Source organism: Sphaeramia orbicularis, unplaced genomic scaffold (assembly GCF_902148855.1).
Source record: "Sphaeramia orbicularis unplaced genomic scaffold, fSphaOr1.1, whole genome shotgun sequence".
Lineage (NCBI taxonomy): Eukaryota > Metazoa > Chordata > Actinopteri > Kurtiformes > Apogonidae > Sphaeramia > Sphaeramia orbicularis.
In genome coordinates this window covers 53,177-73,266 of record NW_021941569.1, presented here as the reverse complement: position 1 = coordinate 73,266, position 20,090 = coordinate 53,177, and the positions used below count along the sequence as shown (strand labels likewise).

The following is a 20,090-nucleotide window of genomic DNA, read 5'->3' as shown; positions in this document are numbered from 1 at the left end:
GCAGGCGCAAGTGTCATCCTGAACTCGCGCAGCAGCGGGTACTTCAGCGTCACTCACGGACTCGGTTTATTTTATTAAATCGTTAAAACGGGCGCCAGTTTAACGGGGAACACAGTGGACCGGTCCGCGAGCACAGCGGGAGAACGGGCGCGCGACGTTACGGAGCGCGCGAGGCAAACCTCGGTTTGTGAAGGCGGAAGTGGAGAGTCAGGTGGGTCTGAGTTTACCTGAGTTTGAGTTTTAGCAAAGAAAAGTGCACAGGAACTGTTAGAAAGTACGGAATATGACGGAAAACAGGAAAAAGACCAGTTTACATTCAGGTGGTAATAAAATAAAGAAGTTTACATCAGAATGGTGGCGAAAAAAACACTAAGAAAGAGGAGTACAGATCAGAATATTAAAAAAAAACAAGGAAAATATGAGTTTACGCAGGATTATTAATAAATTCAGTTTTTGTTTTTATTGAGTTTGGTAAGTCATCAAGAAAATATTATTGTTTACAGTAATGGGGTCATAAGAACTAAAATGAATCACAATATTAAGAAAAAAAACAAGAATGAATGAGTTCAGATTGTAATATTCAGAGTAATCTGAAGAAAATGAGAGTAATTTGTATAATCAATATTATTATTAGTATTATTAGTATTATTATTATCATTATCATCGTTGTTTATGATTATAATAATAATGCATATTAATAATCCACATTTCCTCGTTAATCTCCTGGTGCTCACAGGAGTCTCCTCTAGTAAAACATCTCAGTTCGTTGTCTTTAACTGCCTCTTCCATTTTCATATCAATGTTTAAATTTTTAAGACATCTTCTGTTTTCATGGTGAAAATGAAACAAATCTGACCTCAAATGTTCTGGTATTTATGACACGTCTGATGAGTGAAAGGACTAAACACAACGGCCGTTCAAATGTCGAAGTTGGATTCTGTGCATTTTCTGTAACACAAAACACACACAGTAATGACACCTGTTCCACCTGCTGACACCTGACACCATGTGACCCCTCCCACTGAGACCACACCTGCCCCTGCAGACACTTAAACCAGACTGACACATGGTCCATCCATGTGTTGTCCATGTTTCATACACAAACAGATGAACACATCACAAAGGAAACAAAGACAAACATGAGCAACGTGACGCAGAAACTGGATCCTGTGGAGTTGGACCAGCATCAGCCTGTTGGCGGTCTGTGGTGGACTGAGGCCGGTCCAGCTGGATTTGGTCTGTGGTGGACTGAGGCCGGTCCAGCTGGATTTGGTCTGTGGTGGACTGAGGCCGGTCCAGCTGGATTTGGTCTGTGGTGGACTGAGGCCGGTCCAGCTGGATTTGGTCTGTGGTGGACAATGGCAGAAGAACCCAAACAGTCACATGTTTCCTAGTTTGGCTTTAAACCCTTTTGGAGGAGTGTCAGCGCCCTCCGGTGGACTGGAGCCACTGCGCTCTGATTCAGTCTGATAATGTTGCATTAGGGGGTGTGTCTTGGTGGTAGATGGGTTGGTCTTATAATGTTGCACTAGGGGGCGTGTCCTGGTGGTAGATGGGTTGGTCTAATGTTGAAGGTCAGAGGGGTGGAGCCAGGCCTGATCACGTCATCAGCATATTGATTATTAACTGACAGGTGATGAAGAGGAGTCGGGTGCTTCCACTTCTGGTGGGCGGAGTCTTCTGTGTGGCCGTGGTGTCGTTCTACCGTATGTTGGAAATGATGCAGGGGGCGGAGCTACAACACAGCGGGGCGCCACCTGCTGGACACCTGGACGAAGTGAGTAAAGAACAGACTGGTGTGAACGTTCGGATTAGAGGAAACAGATTATTTATTATATGGACAGGAGCCTTTAACCAATCAGAGTGTGTTTCAGGACTTGTCCCGCCTCCAACTGAAGATTGACAGGTTGGAACATCTTCTCACCGAAAACAACCGCCTGGTGGCGACGCTGCGTAACTCTCTTCTCCAACACAAAGCATCATGGGAAACAAGGGGAAGAGGAGGATCCAACAGCAGTGCAGACCCCGCCCACAACCAGGGCGACCCGCTCCCAGGCTGCCGATTGGCTGACGAGATGAAGGGTGGAGCCGAGGGTGTGAAGGTGAGAGTCGGTTTGACCATATTTAGAAGCTGAAGTTCAGATCGGGTTCATGTGTCTGTATGTGAAGTTTGTTTTGGATGAACTGAACCTTTTTTTTTTCGTCGTTCAGCTTCTGGATGTTTACGACCTTTTACCCTTCGATAACCCCGACGGCGGCGCCTGGAAACAGGGCTTTGAGATCCGTTACCAAGGCAACGAGTGGAACGAGCAGCCGCTGGAAGTCTTCGTGGTTCCTCACTCACATAATGACCCGGGTAAGTCCGAAAACCGCATTTCAGACCCGACGCCGACCCCAGTTGGTCCGAACGACACGGACAGTTGAAAACGTTTAATTTGTCGTCACTTTGCGAACGGTCGTCATTCTCTCGTAAACCGACTGCAAAATTTAACCCTTTGAAGACGACTGCGTCTCTGGTGACACAGAACCCAACCGCCATCTTTGATCTGAGGTCGTGTTCGTTCTATTGGTCTAGAACACATGAGGGTAGAGGTCTGTCATTGGCCTGAGGGGTGGAAGTGGGCAGAGCTTAGAGCAGCAGAGTGCAGTCGGTGACAGAGACATGGAAGGTTTCTGTGACTTTTATCAGCGTTTTAGTGGAGAATTCTTGGACATAATTGTATTTAATAATGATAGAGCTGTTCTGGAGTGTTCTACCAGTGGGATTTCATGTGGGTTTTTTTGTGTTTTGCAGATTTTTTTCACTCTTTCTCTCTGTATTAGGGATGGAACCATATGAAAATTTTAAATCACAGTTATTGTGACCAAAATTATCACAGTTTTTAGCTTACCGGCTGACAGGCTGTACGCTATTGTCGTCATGTGGCGTCCGTCGGCGTCTGTCGTCCGTTACAAAACTTTCAATCGTCGTCTTCTCTGAAACTACAATTCCGATTGACTTCAAACTTGGTGTACAGCTTCTGTATGATGATGTCAACACAAGGGATTGATATTATTTTTTCAATCTGGATCTGATTCTGGATTTGGTGCCACTTTGAAAAATGTTCCCATTCTAACAGATAGGAAGTGGATTGATCCAATAAATCAGTATCAATGATATCAAGTGTGAATTTGAATTTTTTACAGATCTGATTGAATATGAGCAAAACATGGACTATTTCTGTAATAGAATAAATACACAGAACTGGGGGAGAAGAAATGACATCTGGATACATTTCCCAAAGCTTTGAATTTGGCCGGTAAGCTACAAGGACACTGGTCCTGTTTTCATTATTATCATGGTATTAATGAAATTGTGCTCAAAATGTTCAGAAAGTACTAATACACACACTGAAATAATTTAACTGAGTTTTATTTTGAAAATAAATAAATAAATAAAAATAATATAACAGTCCCACTGTCCCTTCTGTGTCAGAAACATTCCCATATTAACCCTTAGTGGTCTGAGTCTATTCTGTCTGTTTTTCAGTCCTTTTGGTTTGGCCTTTATATACTATAGAAACAAATGTTTACTATACCCATGTTTGGGATCTGTTTTTTCAGCACAACTTCATCTACATCATCTGTTATTTTTTCACTTTAACCTACTATAAAAACACAAAAGGACAATAAAACACAAAAAATATATAAAATCCGATTTGAAAAATGTATATAATTTATTGCATAAATAACACACAGATGCTTAATGAACCTTTTCAAAGACTTTAATAGTGAATATTGGTTCCAAATATTAGGTATAGAAAATTAAAACTGTAATAAATTCAAACTATACTCAAATATTTGACATTAAAGCAGATCTTTCCACAGGGTTTTTTCCCCTAAAAGTGCGGTAATCAAACACAGTTATCATGAGAATTAGAATTAAAATGCTAATACTAACCGTCTGCAGTTTTACTGCTGTTTATCGTTACATCCCTACTCTGTATTTTTGTGGTTTGTATAGAACTGAACAGAATAGCGTCTTTATTTTGTCACACACATAAACATGCACCACACACCTTTAACCCTTCACTCTATACTTGGAGCAGTGGGCTCACCATGTCAGGCCTTGCTTAAGGGCACATCAGCCAACAACTCTCCGCCAGTCCAGGGAATCGAACCGGTAACCCTTTGGTCACAAGCTGACCCTCCAGCCATCTAGGCCACGGCTGAAGTTGGTTAATAGTTGTACTGTATGTGTAAATCTACAGTCAGATGTCTCCAGGTCATAGACTGATCCAATGTGTGTATTTGAATCAGTCAGTGAAATGAGGGCTCTGTCTACAACTAGACACAACCCATATAACCACTAAAATGAACGTAACCCTGCACACATCTATTGTATCTTTATGTTCTATATAAAAAAACAGAACATACTGTGCACTTTGAATACCCCTGGAACAAATCTAGTGTAAAATTCTGTTAAAGTTACTGAATTATAAATTAGATTAGATCATCTGTGTGTACATTTGGTGCAGAAATGTCAAAGCATTCTGCAGATAATGGGATTATGTCATTAAATGGACAGACAGACAGACAGACAGATATAAATAGATTGTAAAACTCCTTGAGGCTGAATTTGTCTCAGGGGTCAAAACTATCGTGTTGTTTTTATGAAATCATTGAACAATTGTAGAGAAAATAAAATAAAATTACATTTCTGTGTGGAACAAAAACATTTTAAACTCTGAGGAAAAAGATGAAGTGTTGAAGGATCCTGTCAAATAAAATCTTCGTACAGTATTTCTGAACTCAAAGCTGAATTTAAACTATCCAGTAAAACAAACGTGTAAATAAATAACAGTCAGTTCAAATATTTACTCTGCTGGTTCATGTGCTGTGGACCCTGAACGTCTACCTCAGGTTCATGTTTTCAGTCTCAGTCCATTTGTAAATCTGAACTGGAACGTCATCAACAGCGTGTGCATGTGGACCTCTGTCTGTGGGTGACCTACTGTGGTGCGTTCACTGACCCACTGTGGTGCGTTCACTGACCCACTGTGGTGCGTTCACTGACCCACTGTGGTGCGTTCACTGACCTACTGTGGGTCTGTGAATATGTGAATATTGGTTCCAAATATTAGGTATATACAATTAAAACTGTAATAAATTAAAACTATACTCAAATATTTGATATTACAGCAGATCTTTACATCAGGTTTTTTCCCCTAAAAGTATGGTAATCAAACACAGTTATCATGATAATTAGAATTTAAATGTAATACTAACCGTCTGCAGTTTTACGGCCGTTTATCGTTTATACCGGTAATCGTTACATCCCTAATTCACTTTTAAAGTCTTTGAAAAGGTTTGTTAAGCATCATATTTGAATGTTTCTGCAACAGAAGGTACATTGTACCAATTATTTTATTTGGTTTTTTTGTTGTTGTGTTTTTTTTTATCCAACTTGGTTCAATTCTTTCAGTGTGTGTATCAGTACTTTTTGAACATTTTGAGCACAATTTTAACAATACTGAGATAATAATGATAACTGTGATAATTTTGGTCACAATAACCGTGATATGAAATTTTCATATATGGTTCCATCCCTAGTCTGGACTTACACCAACACACACTTATCTTTTTCACCACCTAAAATAAAATGAATTTAAATGAAGTAGTCGTATTTTCCAAAGCCACAGGTTGAACCCTGACTCAAATGTATGAACACGTGGAAAATTCTATAATAAGTTTCATTATGAATATTTACACTTGTTTTTCATAATAAATATGATGAAAAATTGAAAAAGATTTTTTTTAATTATAACACAGTTTGAATCATTTATTACATATAATGTAATAGTGATAATTAATGGACAGATATTGAAAGGTAGAAGTAATAATGTGCAAAACAATTGTCAAAAAGGACATTTTCTGACACTTAAATGACAAAAACAGAATAAATAAACCAGAAGAAGCCTGTTCTAATGTTGGTCCTTAAAAGGTTCTCCAGCTGGTCTTTGGTCTGAACATGTTGATCTGGACCTGAAGTGGATCCAGGGTTCTGGTTCTGGTTCTGGTTCAGGTTCTGGTTGGGTTTGTGACTGTGCTGGTTGTGTTGCAGGTTGGCTGAAGACCTTTGACCTTTACTATGAGGATCAGACCAGACACATCCTGAACAACATGGTTCTGAAACTGAGCGACGACAGCAGGTGTGTTCAGAACCTGCAGAACCACACCCACCTGCAGAACCACACCCACCTTTATTTCATCTCACATGTGCTCACAGCTCTTCTTTGTGTCTGTGTTCATATTAAATCAGTCTCAGTGAATCCAAAGGAACTTTGTGTTGGTAAATGACAGTTGTTCAAATGGACAGGATTTCAGTTCTGTTCAACATGTTGATGCTCATATGAACTATGTTTTCAGCTCCAAAATGAACCATTTCAGCACAATTAATGCTATATTTTCATGTCACAAATGGACAAGTTCTATTTGAACTGAATTGAGCTAAAAACAAATCTTCTCTTCTTTTGGATTCCCCAGTTTTTCTTCCCAGATTCTCTCCTCCATATCACATGTTTTATTTGTACAGGTTCAATCTGGAGTATGGTGCTGATCCATCCTGCTTCTGTTCCACCAATACATACATGAAGAATGGCACACAGCACTGTTTACATCAACACTTTTACAATAAGAAGCATTTTTAGACACAAAGAACAATTCTAGATTGTTCTTTCCTCTTTAGTCTGATGCTAAACTATCCAATAAATAATAGTGCTCCTAGTTTTTGCACAGGGATCATTAGTGTAAACGCTGACATGGCTGCAGAGCATCAGTATGATGGGATCCACAACAACCATGTCACATCCGTCCACTGACACATTTAGTGTTTTTGTGTCAGCTGGGATTGTTTTAGATCCACAATACCAACATTTATGAAGAAGAGCACAATTAGCAATAGGAAGTCTAGAAGTTTATTCCTAATAAAGTACTGGGACTGACCAGAGCATCATGGGTAATGTCACGTCTGTCCACCAGTTATTTATGCTCCTTCTAATGCTGTTTTAAGAATTCTATTCTAATTTATTTTCTTCTATTCTGTGTTATTATTTTATATTCTATGCTATATTCTGTTCTATACTGAATTTATTAATTTCAATGCCCCCCCCCCTCCCGCCAGGTGTTAGGGTTATTATACCATATTAACCCTAACCCTATTATACCATATTCCAAATCTGATATTTATGAAAGTAGAGCTTCCACTGTCAAATAATATCAGTAGTCTGTGCATAAATGGATTAGCATTATTTCAACACTGGGTTTATTTTTTTGTTTTTTTGGACAAAAATGGCCACTCCTTTGACCCCCTAAGGAAATTTTAGCTGATGTGTTTACATGAGTGATGACAGCAGGTCTGTTCAGAACCAGCAGAACCACACCCACCTTTATATGTTTATAAGTTCACGTATTAGAACCTTTGACTTTACTTGAAGGAACATCTACAGGATATAGAAATATAGAAAAATACAGGAGTTACACTGAAAACATGTCAAATACAGAGGAGATTATTAGAATAAATGGAGATAAATGACTTAAGTCACTGTAAAAATAGTTCACAATATCATCAGCATAAAATGGTAGTTTTAGAATTTAATTAATGATCGATTTGACTGAAAAAAAGTCCCTTTTTCTTCAGTTTTCTCTCTTTTGATCAAATAACCTTTGAATTTACTCTGAGCTTTAATGAACATCTACATGAACAACAAATTAAATATAGAAAATACAGGATTTACACTGAAAACATGTAAAATACGGAGGATAATATTAAAATAAATAGAGATAAATCACTTAAGAAGTTGCTATAGAAATAGTTCCAGGTCTTAAAGGCTTAATTAACCTACTTGTATAGTTTTGAATGAACTTTGAGTCATTTTCTAATTCAAGAAAGTCATTATTTTCTGACTTTTTTTTTTTTTTTACATTTAACGACAGCAAAAGGAAAAATCTTTTACATTTTGAAATTTCAATGGAATTTCTAATAAAAAATGTGACTTTGTTCTGAAATTTGACTCTTTTTTTTTTTTTTTCAAATATGCTTAAAATTATATCTTTGTCTTTGAATCATGTTGATATTTGGCTTTAATTAATATCACTATATAAACATATTCTAACATATTCAGCTGGTTGAAAAAGTGCCTTTTTCTTCAGTTTTCGTGTCGTCTTGTGCGTTTGTTGTTTATTTTCTCGTCTACAGGAGGAAGATGATCTGGGCAGAGGTCAGTTATTTCTCTAAATGGTGGAATGACATCGACGAGCAGAAGAGGGCGCTGGTCAAACGGTGAACCCTCCCTCTGTCTCCTCACCTGTCTGTGTCCTACCTGTGTGAGCCGGCGTCACTCTGACCCGCTCTGCTCTGTGATTGGCCAGGCTGCTGGAGGCGGGGCAGTTGGAGCTGGTGACGGGCGGCTGGGTCATGGCGGACGAGGCCAACTCGCACTACTTCGCTCTGTTGGATCAGCTGATCGAAGGACACCAGTGGATACAGCGCCACCTGGGTGTGACATCACTTCCTCCTCTATGTATGACATCATCACGTCGCCTGTTTTCATGTGTGTTTGTTTCGTGTCCAGGTGTGAAGCCGAGCAGCGGCTGGGCCATCGACCCTTTTGGCCACTCCCCTTCCATGACCTACCTGTTGAAGGGGGCGGGGCTTCAGAACATGGTCATCCAGCGCGTTCACTACGCCATCAAGAAGCACTTCGCTCGCCAACAGACACTGGAGTTTCTATGGCGACAGAACTGGGGTGGGAAGAAAGAAATTAAATACCGAGTAGAATGAGAAATACAAGCACCGTTGTCCTGTAATGGTCGCTCTAACTCCGCCCACTTTCCGTGTTAGACTCCTCGTCCCGCAGTGACATCACGTGTCACATGATGCCGTTCTACAGCTACGACGTGCCGCACACGTGTGGTCCGAACCCGTCGGTGTGCTGTCAGTTCGACTTCCACCGCCTGCCGGGGGGGCGGGTCTTCTGCCCCTGGAGGATCTCGCCACAGCCAATCACAAAAGAGAACGTAGAGGAGCGGTGAGAGGGGCGGAGCTCAGACATCAGCGATTTCATACGGAAATGTCTGTTTTCTGGCTGATGTTTGTTTTCTGTTGTTTCTTCTGTGTCTCAGAGCTCTTCTCCTATTGGACCAGTACCGTCAGAAGTCCCGCCTCTTCCGAACGTCTGTCCTTCTCGTTCCCCTCGGTGACGACTTCCGATTCGTCGACTCCAGCGAATGGGACGCTCAGTTCAGTAACTACCAGAAACTGTTCGACTACTTCGAGCAGCATCTGGAGCTCCATGTCAAGGTGAGTGAGGAGGCGGGGCCTGGGTGCCTGGGAGGGGGCGGAGCCTAACAGTGACCGTCTGTCTGTCATCTACCCATCTCCTGGGAGGGGGCGGGGCCTAACAGTGACCGTCTGTCCGTCATCTACCCGTCTCCCAGGCTCGCTTCGGGACGTTGGCAGATTACTTTGCGGCGCAGCAGAGGCAGCTGCGTTCGACTGGAGCGAATTTACCCACGGTTAGCGGCGACTTCTTTACGTACGCCGACCGCGACGACCACTACTGGAGCGGATACTACACGTCCAGACCGTTCTACAAACGCCTGGACCGCACGCTGGAGGCCACGCTCAGGTAACTGTAGCTTTATTTATCCCTTTATTCATGATGACACCTTTTTTTTTTTTTTTTTTTTTCCAACTTTATTGAAAACATTTGAGTATACAATCCAAAAATTTGAACAAACAAGATGTCAGAGAGGGAAAAGCATTTAAACAAATAAGTTTAAGAAAATACTGCATAGATTTAAAGACACAAAGCATAATATACAAATAATAGTATAAAGTAAATAAATACATAAAAATAACAGATTTAACAAAAATAAATAAATGCAACAGAGTTCAGTCAATATTAAAGAAGTGTTTATAAATATCCAGGGTGTTAGAGCTTTTTTTATTATAGATAAATTCTAAAGATTTAATATATTTTTCCAGTTCCAATAGGAAGATTTTAAAACTTGGGTGTATTTTGGTCTATTTATTTTTATGTATATGAAATTTTCCAAATAAAATGAACAATTTTACAACAAATTCTAAATTGTGAATGTCATGTTTAAAATACGTAATTACATTTTGGGATGTTATAGTTATCTTTTCATTACTTCTAGATATGATATATTTTTCAATTTTAGACCAGAAATTAGAAGAGTGTTCACACAGAATAAGTGTAGAGTAGTTTCAGATTCAGAATGACAAAAGTTACACATTTGTTCCACGTCAGAAAATCAAGACAAAATAGCGTTGGATGGATATGTTATGTAAAATCTGTAGATGTATAATTCAGATTTTGTTTGTAATCCAGTATTTCTATGGTCATGTCCATGTTTTTGACCACTCAGTTTTAGAGACAGTTGAATTCCAGACTGTTTTCCCTCTGGGGGAAATGTTCCTCCTTTCATGCAGCTGCAGCTAAAAATATTAATGCCATTAATCCATAAACCAGGCTTATCTGTCTGTGATGTTTGATAACTAAGATGACTTCTCACAAGTAAGAAAATACCATTAGGGATTGCTTTGAATACATACTTGTATTCTTTATTTGGAATTGGAAACGGATTTATTATCATAAATTGTTCGTATCTTAATAAGTTTCCATCTTTGTCAAAGAGGTCTTTAATGAAAATAAGGTCTTTGTCGATCCAGCTCTGTGAAAAAATTGATTTCTTTCTAACAATAGCATTTTCATTATTCCAAATAATAGCTTTGTGTGGAGAAAAATTGTGTGTATAGCAAAGTTTCCAAGAAAGTAGAGCTTGTTGATAGAATTTAGAAAGTTTCAAAGGGAGTCTGGTGAGACTGTAATTACAAGACAATAAAAAAGTAAACCTCCAGCATGTTTAAATATGTTGTGTGGAATAAAACACCAAATAGACTGAGGAGCTGCTAGACATTCCTTAATCCATTTCATTTTAAATGTACAGTCTACTCTCGTTATACCGCCAACTTCCGTTCACGGCCAAATTGGCGGTATAGCGAAAATGGCGTTACAACGGGTTGCGTCCATAATGTGCATGTCTTTTACTATATGATGTCTATGCTGCCTCTGTTAACCCGTTCTAATTGCGTTTCTAAATAAATCTTGATTCTGTTATGTTGTAAGGCAGGGATCGGCAACCTTTAACACTCAAAGAGCCATTTCGACCCGGTTTCCACGGAAAAGACAACACTGGGAGCCGCACCTCGGAGGTGCCACGGCGGCGCACCTCGGAGGTGCCACGGCGGCGCACCTCGGAGGTGCCACGGCGGCGCACCTCGGAGGTGCCGCGCCGCGCCGCGCCGCTGGCGGTATAACGGTCGGGAAATCAATGGTATAAGTGTTGTTTGTGCATGGGACTGGGCTGGCGGATGGCGATAAGCGGAAATGGCGGTATAACGGCGGGCGGTTTAACGAGAGTAGACTGTACTGTTTAAATCAATAAAATCCAATGCCTCAAATCCTGCCTCTTTTCTAGATCCTGAAAGTCTGTCTTTTTTGAGGAGATGCTTTTTGTTTTTCCATGCAAAATTAAAAATAACTTATTTTCATGATGACACCTTCATCACTGATGTCATTTGTTGATGATGTCATCAGAGCGACAGAAATCCTCTTCAGCCTTACGTTGGCTGAGATGCGCCGTTTCCGTGGTGATGGACGGCTAGTTGACGACTTCCCAGCTAAGGAACACTTCGGGCGTCTTACAGTGGGGAGGCGGAGCCTAGGGCTGTTCCAGCATCATGATGCCGTCACTGGCACCGCCCGTGACCCCGTGGTGATCGACTACGGCACCAGGTGACCATGTCCTGTTAGCATCGGGGCGGTTAGCTGTTAGCATACAAGAAACATTTAGAGACGGATACACTATCCTTTGAACTTAGCATTTGGACATTAGCATGTCGTCCAGTAAACCATTGTCAGTTGTAAGGGTTGATGCTAGCATTAGCATTTCAGTGTATTTATACATTTACAATGCTTAGATGAGTTATCCATAAATAAACATGATTAACTTGATCTCTTTTCTGTCTAAAATTTTATTTTCTTTGTTTACATTTTAAATCGGTGTTAGCATGTGTTCATGTTCTACTCTTACACATGTGCATACGCTGCTCTTTAGCATTGGCATGTTTTCTGTTTTTACTGATTTCTCCATGCTCTCAGCTGAAGGATGCCGTCGTCATGGTAACAGCCACAGGTACCACCTCATTTAGTGTGAGCCGCTAGCATTTAGCATTAGCCTCCCATCATTCACTGTACATTAGCGTCTAATTTTCAGTGTAGCTGTCATTAGCATCTTTAAGCTTCTATAATCATAACAATATTCTGATATAAAACTGCCACCTGGTAAATAAAATATTAAAACAAAAAAAAAACATTTCCCATCAATCATTTTGCATCTAACGTAGTATGTTGTTAGCATAAAGGTTTAGCACTTTGTTAACTTTAAAGTTTAAATTTACTACATGAAATACAGAAACTAAATAATAATAATAAAAATAATAATAATAAAGTATTTTGAACTGTTTTCAGGTTGTTTCATTCCATCCTGAACCTGCGTCAAGTGATGCAGAGCTCCGCCCACTGGCTGCTTCTATTGGACAAGAATCGGTACCACCATGATGACTCCAAACCCTTCCTCCTAATGGTGACCTCTGACCCCAGCACCCCATGGGAATGTCATGTGATGTAACCTGATGTGATGTCACAGTGATGTCATCCTTTTTTTTTTTTTTAGGATGATGTCATAGCGGCACATGATGCTCTGCCTCAGAAAATGCCGCTCAGACTCAGCGATGAGCCCAGGTGAGGGGCGGGGTCAGGCCAAGAGGGGCGGGGTCAGGGGAGAGGGAACACAGACAAATGTGAGGATAAACTGTAACTGATCGTCTGGTTATTGATCCTCAGGTCACTGATCGTCTTTAACCCGACTGAGCAGCGCCGCTCTTCGGTCGTCAATCTTGTTGTCGACTCTCCTGACGCTCGGGTTATTGAGGCGGAATCAGGTCGACCAATGGTGGCGCAGATCTCAGCAGTGTGGGTGGAGCCGAGCCGTGCGTCCCCAGAGACATTTCAGGTGACACGTGTTCGATTTAACATGTCTGAATGTGTAAACGGTGTCACATGACCTGCTCCTTGACTCCTCCCACATGACCTCCTCCTTGACTCCTCCCACAGCTGTCCTTCATCACTGAACTTCCTCCTCTGGCGCTCATCGTGTATCATGTGACCAGAGCGCCTACCGGCTCCACCCCCCGGGCTCGGTACGTCTTCCTTCGTGGCGGCGAGGCGCCGACCGTCCAGACCAAACACTTTAGCGTGTCCCGCCCCCAGGGCCCCGAGGCCAACGCCCCCCTGTCACTTAGCAACAAGCACATCCAAATATGGAGCTCTGGCCACACTGGGCTACTGCAGGTCAGACCTTCAAAATAAAAGCATCCTGAAACCCCAGAGGGACGGGAATCTAATTACTGTATTTTAACTATATTTAAACTGCATTTTAACTGTATTTTAACCATTTTTAATTGTATTTTAACTATTTTAACTATATTTTAACTGTATTTTAACTGTATTTAAACTGCATTTTAACTGTATTTTAACCGTTTTTAATTGTATTTTAACTATATTTTAACTATTTTAACTGTATTTTAACTGTATTTTAACCGTTTTTAATTGTATTTTAACTATATTTTAACTATTTTAACTATATTTTAACTGTATTTTAATTGTCTTGCACTTTAAAGCACTTTGTGACTCCCTGTCTGTAAAAAGTGTCCTACAAATCAAATGTACTTAATTACTTACTCACTCGTTGATGGGTGTGGTCATTGCAGAAGCTCCGCCTCCAGTCCGGTCTGGTTCGTCAGGTGCAGGTCCAGTTCTTGTGGTACGGAACCAGAACCAGAGGGGACAAAAGTGGTGCATACCTGTTCCTGCCGGGAGAGGACGGACCACAGGTGAGACCTGAACACACCTGGACACACACTTGGACACACACTTGGACACACCTGGACACACCTAGACACACACCTGAACACACCTGAACACACCTGGACACACACCTGAACACACCTGGACACACACCTGAACACACCTGGACACACACCTGAACACACCTGGACACACACCTGGACACACCTGAACACACCTGGACACACACCTGGACACACACCTGGACACACCTGAACACACCTGGACACACACCTGAACACACCTGGACACACACCTGAACACACCTGGACACACACCTGAACACACACCTACACACACCTGGACACACCTGGACACACACCTGAACACACCTGGACACACACCTGAACACACCTGGACACACACCTACACACACCTGGACACACACCTGGACACACCTGAACACACCTGGACACACACCTGGACACACACCTGAACACACCTGAACACACCTGGACACACCTGGACACACACCTGGACACACCTGAACACACCTGGACACACACCTGGACACACACCTGGACACACCTGGACACACCTGAACACACCTGGACATACCTGGACACACACCTGAACACACCTGAACACACCTGGACACACACCTGGACACACCTGAACACACCTGAACACACCTAGACACACATCTGGACACACCTGAACACACCTGGACACACACCTGAACACACCTGGACACACACCTGGACACACCTGAACACACCTGGACACACACCTGAACACACCTGGACACACACCTGGACACACCTGAACACACCTGAACACACCTAGACACACATCTGGACACACCTGAAACACACCTGGACATACCTGGACACACACCTGGACACACCTGAACACACCTGGACACACACCTGAACACACCTGGACACACACCTGGACACACCTGAACACACCTGGACACACACCTGAACACACCTGGACACACACCTGGACACACACCTGGACACACCTGAACACACCTGAACACACCTAGACACACATCTGGACACACCTGAACACACCTGGACATACCTGAACACACCTGGACATACCTGGACACACACCTGGACACACCTGAACTCACCTAGACACACACCTGGACACACCTGAACACACCTAGACACACACCTGGACACACCTGAACATACCTGGACACACACCTGAACACACCTGAACTCACCTGGACACACACCTGGACACACCTGAACTCACCTGGACACACACCTGGACACACACCTGAGCCTCTCTCTCCTCATTCTCGGTGTCTCTCGCCCTCACAGCTCTACTCGTCCTCAGAACCTCCTCTGGTCCGGGTCACCTCAGGTCCAGTTTTCTCTGACATCACTTCCTGTTTCCGACACTTCAAGCACACGGTCCGCCTGTATCACCTGGATGGTAAGACGCGCTGCTCTCTGATTGGTCGCTCTTCCAGTCCGTCCTGGACACTGTCCTCAGGGTGTTGGTTCTTCTCTCTGCCCCAGGGCATGCTGGGAGGTCTCTGGAGATTTCCAACACTGTGGACATCAGGTCGGAGGTCAACCACGAGCTGGTCATGCGTCTGGTCACCGACGTCTCCAGCGGCAACCGTTTCTACAGTGACCTGAACAGCTTCCAGGTGTGGACGCACACGCTGAATGGATTTGGTTGAATGAAAGTTCTAATAGTTTTGGATTTTTATTTAGAGTTTAATTTTATTTAATTTTGACTTTTTTTTCTCTAATTCAGTTCATTTGAATTCATTTTCAGAACACATTTGCTAGTTTTTATTAGTGTTTGTTTAGTTTTTTCTTATCTTTTCTCTTATATTCATTTATCCTCCTCAGACCCAGCTATGGGTGTTCTGTCCACATTTATGGACAAGAGTTTCACAACTTTATACAAAATAAAAAGAAAAGAAAACCGTCCACCACAAAGGACATTCCATAAAAATTTAAAAACTGCATCTGAAAAAACTGTTGCATCATCATGTTTCCAATATAGGCACTTATTTAATAAAAAACTCAAAAAAAGCTGGTACTTTGCTGACATTTCCTGAGTCTGAGGAGGTTAAATCCCAGACAGGACTCTGCTGCTTAGTCTCCATGTTTCCAGGTAGAGTGGGGACCAGAAGACGACTATATGACAACTGACAAGACGAGGCAGATCGTGAAGTGCCGTCAGCTAAAATTGCACGAGCGAAATAAATCGACTTCATATCAACCTGACAAAATGAAAATGAAGGGAATTTGATCCATAATTTTTATCCATTTTAGTTAGTTTTATAAACACACAATACAGTTTCAGTCAGTTATGTTTTTTCTTTTAATTATAGTTTTTATTTATTTCAGTTAACGAAAATGTTTTTACAATTTTAGTTTTTATCATTTCGTTAGAGTTCGTTGACGATAATAAGCTTGGTTGAACGTTCTTTATTGGCTCTGATGCTGATAATCATCTGTGGGTGGTTTGTCTTTGCAGATGCAGCAGCGTCGGACCCTGTCCAAACTCCCCCTGCAGGCCAACTTCTACCCCATGACCTCGGCCTCGTTCCTGCAGGACGACACGTCTCGACTGACTCTGCTGTCGGCTCAGAGTCAGGCCGTGGCGTCGCTGAGGACAGGCGAGTAGATCAGCGGACGTCAATCCAATCCAACTTTATTTGTGAAGCACTTTAAAACAACTGTAGTGGACCAAAGTGCTGTACAGAAGAATAAATAAAACCCAAATAAAAGAATAAAGTACAAGAATAGATTAAAAAGCCATGCAATTAAAAACAACAAAATAAATAAATAAATAAAATCGGTAAATAAGAACAATAAACCACTACCAAATAAAAACAATAGAATAAAGATAATACCTTCAAACATCTCACATGGTTCCAAAAGCCAAGGAGAAAAGATGGGTTTGAAGAAGGGATTTAAAAACAGACAGAGGAGGAGTGTCTGATATGGAGAGGCAGGACTGTTAGGACTATTAGGACTGTTAGGACTGTTAGGACTGTTAGGACTATTAGAACTGTTAGGACTATTAGGACTGTTAGGACTATTAGGACTGTTAGGACTATTAGGACTATTAGGACTATTAGATCTGTTAGGACTATTAGGACTGTTAGGACTATTAGGACTATTAGATCTGTTAGGACTGTTAGGACTATTAGATCTGTTAGGACTGTTAGGACTATTAGGACTGTTAGGACTATTAGATCTGTTAGGACTGTTAGGACTATTAGATCTGTTAGGACTGTTAGGACTATTAGATCTGTTAGGACTATTAGATCTGTTAGGACTGTTAGGACTATTAGATCTGTTAGGACTATTAGGACTGTTAGGACTGTTAGGACTATTAGATCTGTTAGGACTATTAGGACTGTTAGGACTGTTAGGACTATTAGATCTGTTAGGACTGTTAGGACTATTAGATCTGTTAGGACTATTAGGACTATTAGATCTGTTAGGACTGTTAGGACTATTAGATCTGTTAGGACTGTTAGGACTATTAGATCTGTTAGGACTGTTAGGACTATTAGATCTGTTAGGACTATTAGGACTATTAGATCTGTTAGGACTGTTAGGACTATTAGATCTGTTAGGACTATTAGATCTGTTAGGACTATTAGTACTGTTAGGACTGTTAGGACTATTAGATCTGTTAGGACTATTAGATCTGTTAGGACTGTTAGGATTATTAGATCTGTTAGGACTATTAGATCTGTTAGGACTATTAGTACTGTTAGGACTGTTAGGCAGGACTATTGTAATCAAAGCACAGCGGCTTTAAATGAACCTCTGACCTTTGACCTCTGACCCTCAGGGGAACTGGAGGTGGTGTTGGACCGGCGGCTGCAGCAGGACGATAACCGCGGCCTGGGTCAGGGCGTCACCGACAACAAACTGACAGCCAGCCTCTACAACCTGCTGCTGGAGGACAGGAAGGGTGGAGCTCAGGTGAGGGGCGGGGTCTGAAGGGGGACGTCGTTACTGATAGGTCTGAGATTGGGTTGAATCAATAATAAACATGGATGACGTGACTTTGGGTTGAAAATGTTGAATAATGAATAAGTTTGTTACTGAAGTCGTCTGTGTTTTGTCTGTTTTTCTCTAACAGGAAGTGGGCGGAGCCGCAGTTGAACACCTCTCTCTGCTCGCTCACCTGGCCTCACTCTCTCTCTCTCACCCGCTCATTAATATGGTCGCCCATAGCGCTGGCCTGTTGCCAAAGCTCCGCCCCTTCCAGCCCGTTAGCTCCTCCCTGCCATGTGACGTTCACCTGCTGAACCTGAGGACGCTGGAGGACGAACAGGTGAGCCAAGCCCCGCCCACTTCACCGTTTGGTCACAGCCTCAGTGTTTGTACTGTTGATGGTTTAGTTTAGACTGAAGGGAGTTTGTGTTTAACAGGAAGCAGGAAGTCCATCACAGGAAGTGGCTCTGCTCCTCCACAGGAAGGGCTTCGACTGTAGCTCCGCCCCTGAGCCGCTCCCACAGTGCACGTGGAGCGTGCACGAGGAGGTAAAAACAATATGACCCGATTAAAAACAGTCACTTAAGTTGAGTTTTATTATAAATTATACATTTTATTATAGGTTTAATTTATTTCTTATCATTTATATTTAATATTTCCGTATTCTTTATTTAGATTTCACTGTGTTATTTATTTTTCCAGTATTTTTACTTTTCTTTATTATTATTTGTTGTTTGTTTCCAGGTGGACTCCGCAGACCTCCTGGCTCCCATCAGGTTCCGGTCTCTCCGTCGTTCAGGTCTAACTTTGCTTCGCGGTGACGACGAGGACCTGGAATCCGCTCGGCAACAGCAGCAGAGACGCATCATCAGCCTGCGTCCAATGGAAATCAGCGCCTTCAGGGCGGAGCTTGACTGAAGCAAAAAAAAAAGTGACCAATCAGAGACGAGATGAGCTGGAAAAAATGAATGTCGTACATCACTGGTGTTAAAACTGTGAATGAGGTCAAAGTTCAGCCAGGGGTGAACTCTGTACCCAAAGGTCAAAGGTCAAAGGATCCAAAGCTGATTTATTTTAAATGAAGTGTCGTCGATCGATCGCTGCTATGGCAACACGAAGGGACCAAAACAAGTTGCTGTCAATGTGTTGAACTGTATGAGTGCGTTTCCATGGTGACAGCCAATGACATGCCTCTGTTTGTGTGGGATTGTGGGTAATGTGGTGCGTGGACCTGCTGTTTCTCTTCACTGTGAAGTTAAATGTTCTATTTTTTATGTAGAAATGTCTTTATTTTCTTCTTTTCTGATATAATGTAAAATGTTTTTGTATCAGAACTAAAGGGGTTTATTGTTGGGGAAATTATATGAATTTAACAGAGAAAATAAATTATTCTTTGATTTTGTTAGTTTGTTTGTTTGTGAGTTCAACAAATTAAAATGTCAAATGTAATATTCTGAAAAAGACACGGGTGAATATTGTAGAGAACAAACAATGAAAGAACCACATGTTTCTGTTTAATCCTGATGATCAGACAATGTTCTATTCGGGAGCGTTCATCAGTTCTTCTTCCTGGTTCCAGGTGAAGGTGAATGTGTTTCTGCAGGTTTTGACTGAGTTTATGGGAAGGTTCATTTAAGCAGACGGTGAAATGATCTGGGAGCATTACTGTCAAACAGACTCACAGCAGATGAATCAAACAGAAATCCAGTCATTTCTTCATGTCTGAAACGGGATGGAACCATATGAAAATTTCAGATCACGGTTATTGTGACTAAAATTATCACGGTTATCATTATTATCGCGGTATTATTACCTCCGCCAGGAGGTATTTAGATCACTTTGCTTTGTTTGTGTGTTTGTTTGTTTGTTTGTTTGTTTGTTTGTTTGTTCTCATCTTTAGTGTAAAACTCTTCCACCCATCTTTTCCAAATCTTCCCCACAGATAGGCCTAGGCCCTGGGACCAACCCAGTACATTTTAGTCCAGTAGGCCAAAGTTCAAGGTCACAGCAAGGTCACAACATCTACAATTTCCAAAATTCATCCAAAATTCCAAACAACTCCGATTCTCCTCCAGTTGGATCCACCTGTAGCTTAGAACAATCTCTTGTATGTGGAACTAAA

The 20,090-nt window shown here is 41.7% G+C and overlaps 1 protein-coding gene across 2 annotated transcripts; it reads left to right on the top strand.

Moving 5' to 3' along the window:
- Nucleotides 1-19,311, top strand: LOC115416128 (alpha-mannosidase 2-like). Of its 2 annotated transcripts, none has more exons than XM_030129846.1 (24): nucleotides 1-211; nucleotides 1,634-1,777; nucleotides 1,875-2,102; nucleotides 2,212-2,356; nucleotides 6,104-6,191; nucleotides 8,237-8,320; nucleotides 8,410-8,537; nucleotides 8,613-8,786; nucleotides 8,882-9,068; nucleotides 9,163-9,340; nucleotides 9,478-9,668; nucleotides 11,664-11,861; nucleotides 12,597-12,711; nucleotides 12,802-12,869; nucleotides 12,972-13,140; nucleotides 13,242-13,478; nucleotides 13,898-14,020; nucleotides 15,311-15,425; nucleotides 15,512-15,645; nucleotides 16,488-16,629; nucleotides 17,820-17,953; nucleotides 18,114-18,308; nucleotides 18,406-18,516; nucleotides 18,713-19,311. In XM_030129846.1, the coding sequence occupies exons 2-24, from the start codon at nucleotides 1,637-1,639 to the stop codon at nucleotides 18,884-18,886; spliced, it is 3,459 nt and encodes a 1,152-aa protein (XP_029985706.1). In that variant the 5' UTR covers nucleotides 1-211; nucleotides 1,634-1,636; the 3' UTR covers nucleotides 18,887-19,311. The 2 variants fall into 2 exon arrangements, with proteins under 2 accessions (XP_029985706.1, XP_029985705.1); XM_030129845.1 differs by having other exon boundaries at nucleotides 1,863-2,102.
- The last annotated feature ends 779 nt before the right edge of the window (nucleotides 19,312-20,090 follow it).

Bases quoted from the DNA above. Each gene is read 5' to 3' on its own strand.
- LOC115416128 (XM_030129845.1), top strand. From the start codon at position 1,637: ATGAAGAGGAGTCGGGTGCTTCCACTTCTGGTGGGCGGAGTCTTCTGT. The intron at 9,341-9,477 runs GTGAGTGAGGAG...CCCGTCTCCCAG, and splicing joins ATCTGGAGCTCCATGTCAAG to GCTCGCTTCGGGACGTTGGC. The intron at 12,712-12,801 runs GTGACCTCTGAC...TTTTTTTTTTAG, and splicing joins CCAAACCCTTCCTCCTAATG to GATGATGTCATAGCGGCACA.